The sequence below is a fragment of the Cryptomeria japonica genome, chromosome 1 (genome assembly GCF_030272615.1).
Source record: "Cryptomeria japonica chromosome 1, Sugi_1.0, whole genome shotgun sequence".
Classification (NCBI taxonomy): domain Eukaryota; kingdom Viridiplantae; phylum Streptophyta; class Pinopsida; order Cupressales; family Cupressaceae; genus Cryptomeria; species Cryptomeria japonica.
The window spans coordinates 515,976,320-515,984,978 of record NC_081405.1 but is presented as its reverse complement, the minus strand read 5'-3'; the positions used below and the strand labels follow the sequence as shown (position 1 = coordinate 515,984,978).

Below are 8,659 nucleotides of genomic sequence, written 5' to 3'. Positions count from 1 at the left end.
GGAGTGAAATCCTTCTCATATAAATTATAGAAAAAACAAGTTGCAAAGGGCTTGAATTAGTCTTAAGGTAGCCTAACACTTCAATCCTAGGAGCTTAACTTGGCAATGTTGTTTATCACTATCTTAAACACAATCTAACAATTACATCAAGTAAAAGATTCACGATAATGTAAGTGATAGAGATAAGAATGTGATAGATAGGATGCAATCATGAACCAGGAAGATAAAATCATGGGTGTGGTCATATCAAACTGTAGTGTAAGATCTAGAGACTTATTCGTTTTAGAAGTAGTAATCAATTTTAAATTTCAAAGTTAAGAAGAGGTCTAAGAGTGCATCTACATTTTAATTTTATCACATCAACTATCATCACCATAAAAAATGTAAGCAAATCCCCAACCTTTTGATTAATTTGTTATTTACTTGTGTTAGTAATTCAACTCAATTATATTTACCTAGAACCTAATTAGAATGTTAATAAATTTTTACTTCCTAGATTCATATAATTTTAAAGAAAGTTTTCTTTCTCTTCAATACAAATGAATTATAATTAGAATTACCACATATTAATAAATAAATTTAAAAATAAAAAATTAAAAAATTAAAACATTATATATACTCTAAATATTTGTTAAATAGAAAAAGAATTGATAGATAGGAACTTAAATATATTGGCATGTTTTGGCCACTTACATGAGTTGGTAGAATTTTATTTCATGTGACTCATATATTGTTTTTCAATGAACTCTACATTATTTAATTGTTTTTTTTTTAATTATTATTTGACTGGTGATTAAATAGAATTTATAAGCATTAGTCAGAAGAAGACAGAAAACCATAAACTCTCACTATATTCAACGGGTGGGCAGTATACGTATCTTATGAAGAGTAGATACCAACTAGTCATACCACACGATCAAAGCCAAGATTAACAAATTGTCTTCATGACCAATGATTGAATCCAAAGATATTCACACCCATTTAAAAAACAGGCAATCTGGTACTGAATTTTCACATGTTTCAATGAAAGTTTGGGATTGATATACTCTGGAGAAATGGCAGACTTACACTCTCCTTTACTTGATCCAAAGGAGAACAAATCTACAAGCCTATGTTCATCTTCTGATGAGAATGACCACTTCCCACGAACAGGTTGCTTGTCTTTAACATTAAATTCTGTTATGCCTTTTAATATTGGATTCTCAACTTTGTATGTTGTTAATGGCAGGCACACTATGGACTGCAACAGCTCATATAGTAACAGCAGTAATAGGAGCAGGAGTTTTATCACTAGCATGGAGCGTTGCACAATTGGGATGGATTGCAGGGCCTACTGTGATGCTTGTTTTTGCTTCCATTACATTGTATTCCACTTTTTTACTTGCTGATTGTTACATGTTTCCAGATTCTGTCACTGGACCCAATAGAAATTATACATACAAGGATGCTGTCACCGTCTATTTGGGTACTCATCTTTCTCATTAGAACATTCAATTGGGCATCTCAATGTTGAATTTACTTAGGGTTGCTTTTAGTAAATGGTGAATGTCACACCAGTGCATATAGAGAATATTTTTGGGACACAGTTTTTAGTATACAATTTTTGTTAATGAAGATAAATACTTCATAGTCATTATAAAAGGAGGATCTGTATAATGGCAACCGGGTTAACTTATTGTATTTTGGCAGTCTGTGTTGATAATGATTACTATACCTGTTTTGCTGCTAAATATCAGGTGCAAGGAAAGCATGGTTTTGCGGATTAGTTCAATACATCAACCTGTATGGAACAGGAGTTGCCTACACAATTACTGCTGCAATCAGCATGAGGTATTACTAAAGATTTTTACTTCAAGAATTATTTATTTCTTTTAATTTTGGCCTGGCAAGGTCCAATGCTCAAATGTTAACCCACACTTTTGAAGACATCTGGGTTCAAACCTCATAAACAGAGGAATTCTCTGAGGCCTTTTTTGGTATATATAATGCTAGTAAACCTGGATTAGGCACTAGGGAGCAACAAAAAATGGTGTCAAAGCATATGATTTTAGTAACTTATGGTAAAACAAATCCAATCATATTAAAGAGGCTTATCCTTCATGCTTTTATGAACTAAGAACAAATTCTGACCGAGAAACAAATTACTTCAAAATGGAGGATCTTCAAGTCACCGGATGTATACTTCTTCAAGGCACTTTTCTTTATTCTTCACCTTAGTCCAATCCTGCTCCTTAAACAATGCTTCATGTAATGCTTCCATAACCGTGCCTGACTTTGGCCTTAACACACTTTGAAACTGTAGGATTAGGAATCCACTTCTTGTTTAGAGCCCACACAAAATATTCTTGAGTTTATTACTGAACTTAGTGTTTAAGCAAGGGAGTGGGAGGGATGAAGAGGGAATCCTCAAGACTCCCCAAACCAATAGTGACTGCTTCTAGGGAATTCCTTTCACTCGCAGAGGTTGAAGGCATCAAAGCAAAATCAGAATCTTCAGCGGCCTCAATCTTTTTGGAAAACCTCTGAGCATAAGCCTCAAGAGAAACATTTGGAGCAATCGCATAATGATTGGTTTCAACATCCACTCAACAAGCGAGTTTCAGATGATTGGTGAGAACATGATTCCCTTGCATCTATTACCTTGAAAGACTTTTTAAGATGATGGAAGGTGAGATATTAAGCAAAAAAGCAATTTATGCACCTTAAAGCAATTTTCTCCTAATCCACAGGTTGTGACCATTTTTTATCATCAACCAATAAAGACGTTTCCACAGACAAACCCTCGATAAAAATTAATGCACCTAAAAGCAATTCTCTCATAGTCCACAGGTTGTTGTCATTTTTTATCAATCACCAGTAAAGCAATTTGCGCAGGCAAACCCTTGGTAATATCTTTCTCAACATAGATACAGACATAAATGGAACAAGAATATCTTGAAATAGCCTCCGAAATTTAGTGAAATTTTCCAGATCCATTACCAATAGCTTCAAAGCTCTTAATTTCCTAAATTTGCAGTGGTAGAGAAGACAATCTTACAATCTTACACACAAAAATGCTGAGGAGAAAGAGTCTTTGCAAGGATCGAAGGTAAGGAGCCCAAGACCTAATGCCTCGAAAATCCTCTTGAAACTCCCATGAAACAATGGTAGAACACCAACAAACCCCTTATGCTTTAAGGAATTGAATTCAACCTCCGAGAGCAGGGGAATATCAAAATTTCAATCTTCCAAGTTCTTTTTCCAATGTGTGGAGATCCATGGATGCAGGCCACACAATTTAGGCAGTAAACTTCGAAAATTTACAAATCACAACTGCTTAATCAGATAATTTCACGCTGAACCATCTTGTCGTCCATTTTTATATCTGGAGAATGGAGAAGGGTCGGAAGTTTATAGAGACCGTCGCAATTCCATCCGTATCAGGAGAAACACTAGGCACGCGATTGGCAAAACAAGATTGAGATCTGACCGTGTTGCTAGAGGTGCCGTTGCTAAAAAGAGGCTTAGTTAGAATGAATCCATTCAATCCCAAGATGGGAGAACCGTGAAACAACCGATCTGCAGTTAATAAAATTGGCAATCAGTACTCACGAGACATCCCGTGCGAGACAGTATAATGAAGCAGCCTGCCCAATCCATTAAGTTCCATATCTGTTTTTATTGGGAGCCGCCAAGGGTCTGGAAACACCAGACGGGCCAGAGGTGGATGCAAAACAGTCATTTGGGCGTGATGGCAAGTCCTCCGTATTTCTGCGCAAGCAGTTTCTGCAACTTATTCGTCTACGAAGTGAAAGAAGACACTGCGAGCTTTATATATATGCGCAATGATTTAAATAGATATATCTTTTACAAACTTTTACTTGTTTCTAAAATTTTAGATTCTGCACACCAATATAGGTGGTGAATTGTTTGATATACTCTTAACACCTTGCTTTACGATTTCTAGTGAATTTAAAAAATTAATGTCTGTATGGAATTCTCTGCATATTTATTCAGTTTTTTTCCCAAATTCTTCCTGATCTGCCATCTTCATGGTCTATTACAATGTGCTCAAATTAGGAATGTATCCATAATTTTCTGTAAGAAGCATTAATATAGTTACCGCTTTGTGTACAGATATTATGTCAGGCATTGTCGTCCTGGCCTAATTTGTACCAGGCTCTGGTCCAGACTTTTAGGTTCTTACTCATTCTATACATTGCAGAGCAATCAGGAAATCTAATTGTTACCACAAATATGGACATGACTTTCCATGCAATTACTCGGAGTACACTTTTATGATCCTCTTTGGGATAACACAGATTATATTATCTCAAATTCCAGATTTCGACCAAATTTGGTGGCTTTCCATAGTTGCAGCAATAATGTCCTTTTCCTATTCAAGCATAGGATTGGGATTGGGCATTGCAAAAGTAATTGGTATAGTTCGGATTCTCCTCTTTCAAATTTTAGGATCTGCACAGAGCACATCTGATTAGGCTGAGGAAGTTCAAGTTTTTATTTGGGTCACCCGAAATTTTAATAGGTAAGCCAGAAATTCTATCTGCAAAAATTTCCGTAATTCTTCTCATATTCAAATCCTTGATGAAATGGCAGAACACGGAAAATTTTATGGAAGCATATCGGGGATAAGTGTCATGACTACACTTACTACAGCTCAAAAAGTTTGGCGTATTTTTCAAGCTCTTGGGGATATTGCATTTGCCTATCCATATTCATACATAGTCATAGAAATTGAGGTATATACAAATCGAGTTAATACATTCCTGTTGACAGAAAAATTCTTGTATATGACCAGAAGATGCATAATTAGAAGCTTCTTATTCCATGATCGTGCAGGACACTCTGAAATCGCCACCTGCAGAAAATAGTACCATGAAGAAAGCATCCTTGATTTCTATCATGATCACAACTTTCTTCTATCTGATGTGTGGCTGCTTTGGCTATGCAGCCTTTGGTGAAGATGCACCTGGAAACCTTTTGACAGGATTTGGGTTCTATGAGCCTTATTGGTTGATTGACTTTGCCAATGCATGTATTGCAGTTCATCTGGTTGGAGCGTACCAGGTAAGTAATAAAGTTTAAATCCTTCCTGAGTTTCAATTTTTTTTCAAGCACTTACATGACCAAATTTAATGACTCTCGAAAGTTAGAACTATTAAAATAGGCTTATTTTTGAAGTGTTCTGGTCTTTTGGTTACTGACTATCCAGGGAACTAAGTTGCAATAAGTGCACCTGAATCTGGCCATATGCATCTCCATTTATGCTTGGAAACATATATATGGAGCTATATGTGACGAGATTTTGGTGTACTTATTGCAGTTTTGTCCTCTGGATAGTGATGATGGATAGCGATGACCTTCTATTGCAGGTATATTGTCAACCCTTGTTTGCATTTGGTGAACGATGGTTTTCTTGTCAGTGGCCGAATAACAGATTTATCAACCACCAACGCAGTATATCTGTTCCCTTGGCTGGACCGATCAACATTAACTTCTTCAAGCTGTTTTGGAGAACTGCACTTGTGTTGTCAACCACTGCCATTTCAATGCTGTTTCCCTACTTCAATAATGTGCTAGGGATTTTGGGTGCTATTAATTTTTGGCCATTGACAATATACTTTCCAATGGGGATGTACGTTGTAAAGAACAAAATTCAGTGCTGGTCATTGAGATGGACTCTTTTTCAAATTTTCAGCTTTATTTGCCTTCTTGTTTCAGTGGCAGCTCTTGCTGGATCTATAGAAGGGATTGTGTAAGATGAGTGAATTTAGATGTTCCCCTTAATGATATCCAGGATGGGGAAGTATTTGCTGCTATCTGCTTATTTGTTGTATATTATATTTATTTGAAGATATGCTCTTTAAGGAGTCGGGCAAAAATACAGATTCCTAAATGAAAATTGACTGAAATCAAACAGAAGTGGACATTAGTTCAACTGTCTCATCTGAAAAAAGGGCAGGATAAATGACAACTTGCAGGTTTCTTTCAACATAAGATACAAATTTTTCATTAAAAGTTCAAGAGCACATGGCAGATAGACCAATAATTTTTGGTTAGGGTTTCCTACTAGCTCCGTGATTTGATTTTTTTCTAGTCTGCATGCTTTATTGTCTTCAAGGTGCAAAACATTGTGTGGTATAAAGGCATTTTTTTATAACATGAGATTTCATAATGGATTTCATTGTGCATTATAAAATATGTCAACTTTATAAGTTGATTTCAGAGTCTTCTTCAAATAGTCATCTAATCCTGCTGCCATGTTAGAAATCGTTGTTGAATGGAGCATTCCAGCAATCTTTACAAGCTTTTTTCTTAGCTTACGTTTGTGTTGTCCATTGTTAAGAAATTGACTGTGTATTCTTCATCAAAAAAGACCCTTGACCCTGACTATAATTCTTCAGTCATCATGACTAAGAGCACTAGCTCCATGTAGTAAGTGTCTCAAAGTGTTAGAAAATGGCAGATAAATGAACAGTAAAAACATGCAGCAATACAAAACAGAGTAAAAATTAGCACACATTACAACACAGATTTTACGTGGTTTACGAATTTGGCTATGACCATGGGAAAGGCAAGGTATTCATCTCTTATTATTAACAGCAGCAAATACATTCTCAGTCCCCCTTATTCAGAATGTTATTTTCTCACATTAATATAGAACTTGTCACTAAAGACGAAGGGGCAAAAAAAAGGAATATGAAAATAACAATCGGCTAGAAATGAAGAGACAGACTTCACAATTTGAACAACCTTAAACTTGAAATCTGAGCCATGCTACAAATAATCATACTCAGAGATGTCACCCGCTTTCCAAGGCCTACTGCCATATTCTTACCAAACCAAGAGAAGCTTTGCTGAACTCCAAATTTTGGAATTAAATCCAAGATATCTGCCATATCAAGCAAGAAGTCCTGTCATCCTCCAACATGTCATCTCAAAGGTATACTAACCTCAGTAGAACTCATGCCAACAATGTATCCAACCCATAAACTGCAATCACAAACTCCATGTATATCCATTACTCTGATCATTCATCCACTTATCTCAATGCAACATATTAATGCACACATGAACACAAACAATGCCAATTAAATAAATTTGCATCAAACTGATCTGTGGATATAGACAGTCCACATCAGAGTCTTCAAAGCAACCAATGGGTAAAGATAGCCCACCAAACTGCACAACTCCTAGATCTCAAACAGTGAAAAATGCAAACTCATCGTTGCAGTAGTAAGCTGCAAACTGTGACAACCAAAAAAGGATATCTCAACAATGAAAAACATATATATCCAAAAAAAACTCCCATTGCATGGGTGGTGTCAAATCTGAAAATAGACCATGGCATAAAAATTCTACTAATCAACGCTCATACCAAGATGTGGCTAGTAATCAAACCATGTAGTATCAAAGAACAATCACAATGATCCACAAACGCTACTAAAACCGTGACATAATCTTTCACAACATGTCAACATAACTCTTCCAAGTCCACCACAACAAATCATGTGAACATGAACCTCCAGGAAGTAGCCATAGAATACAGAGAGAAAACTTGTAATCCCATAACATCTTCTTTTACCAACACCTCAAAGTGCTAAGTTGTGTCAAGTAAGATCTCTTTCACAACCCCAACTGAAAAAAAAAAACCTCAACAACATCCAATTGTCCAATCTCCAAGATCAAACAAAACATATGTATCTCATATAACCAACATGGATGTAATCCTCTCTGAACAAAAATAATCAAACTCAAATCCATTTTCAAAAATTCAGGAAATCAGCCCAACAATATCTCTTAAAAAACCTTATTAATGATATAATAAATAAACTCATATGCACAAGGAGATAAACATGCCAAACACTCCTCAAATGAACCCTCCAAAACTATCTAGCATGGACAAGATGGGCAATACCTCTCGGATGATTATCTGCCAAGTAGACCAAGAGTGGGGAATGATATTGCACTCCTCTAGGATACACCAAGCCACAATGACTCTTCAAGAATAATCTCCTCTATAGGTCCATCATAAACTCATGTCCATATCTAGGTAAAGTCCCCTCAAACTTCCTCCAAAAATAACCATCTCAACAAATGTCTCTAATATCAAGAGAACCCTAGCCTCACCCAAATCTCCAAGTATCCATGAGCACCTTCAACCAACCAATATAGTCTAAGCTCCAAATGCAACACTGCACTCTCACGAAGCTCCCAAGCAAATTCCCAATGCACCCAATACCAAGAGAACTATCTAGATAATGGTCAAAGCTCCAACTACAAGCCTGTAGAATTAGGAACACATCATGACATCATGGTCTAACATCTCAAAAAATATCATATGCTCCAATGAACATATTCATGCTCCCAAAAGCACCTGTATCATGTCAAAACTTCCAACATAATACTAAAACCGTCCTCTCAACCAAGGATCACTTGACAAAACTAATAAGTCATAAATCCAACACCTCAACCAAAGACTCAAAAGTCCTCAAGATGTTAACATTTCCAATCATATGAAGATATCCATCTTTTGTCAATAAAAATTAAAAATGTCAAAGAATTCTCACTATAGCACCAAGATCCAAGAGCTACTCCATGACACCAACAACCACTGCAAAAGATCATCCATCACCAAGTGATGAATACACATCACTAC

At 36.1% G+C, this 8,659-nt stretch overlaps 1 protein-coding gene across 2 annotated transcripts; it reads left to right on the top strand.

Annotated features, from left to right (window-relative positions):
- The first annotated feature begins 898 nt into the window (after positions 1-898).
- Positions 899-5,938, top strand: LOC131070324 (amino acid permease 3). Of its 2 annotated transcripts, none has more exons than XM_058005834.2 (7): positions 899-1,152; positions 1,229-1,465; positions 1,737-1,830; positions 4,205-4,419; positions 4,597-4,739; positions 4,840-5,067; positions 5,373-5,938. In XM_058005834.2, the coding sequence occupies exons 1-7, from the start codon at positions 1,056-1,058 to the stop codon at positions 5,757-5,759; spliced, it is 1,401 nt and encodes a 466-aa protein (XP_057861817.1). In that variant the 5' UTR covers positions 899-1,055; the 3' UTR covers positions 5,760-5,938. The 2 variants fall into 2 exon arrangements, with proteins under 2 accessions (XP_057861817.1, XP_057861818.1); XM_058005835.2 differs by having other exon boundaries at positions 5,324-5,508.
- Positions 5,939-8,659: the final 2,721 nt, after the last annotated feature.

Bases quoted from the DNA above. Each gene is read 5' to 3' on its own strand.
- LOC131070324 (XM_058005834.2), top strand. From the start codon at position 1,056: ATGGCAGACTTACACTCTCCTTTACTTGATCCAAAGGAGAACAAATCT. The intron at 1,831-4,204 runs GTATTACTAAAG...TATACATTGCAG, and splicing joins ACTGCTGCAATCAGCATGAG to AGCAATCAGGAAATCTAATT. The intron at 4,420-4,596 runs GTATAGTTCGGA...ATGAAATGGCAG, and splicing joins GGGCATTGCAAAAGTAATTG to AACACGGAAAATTTTATGGA.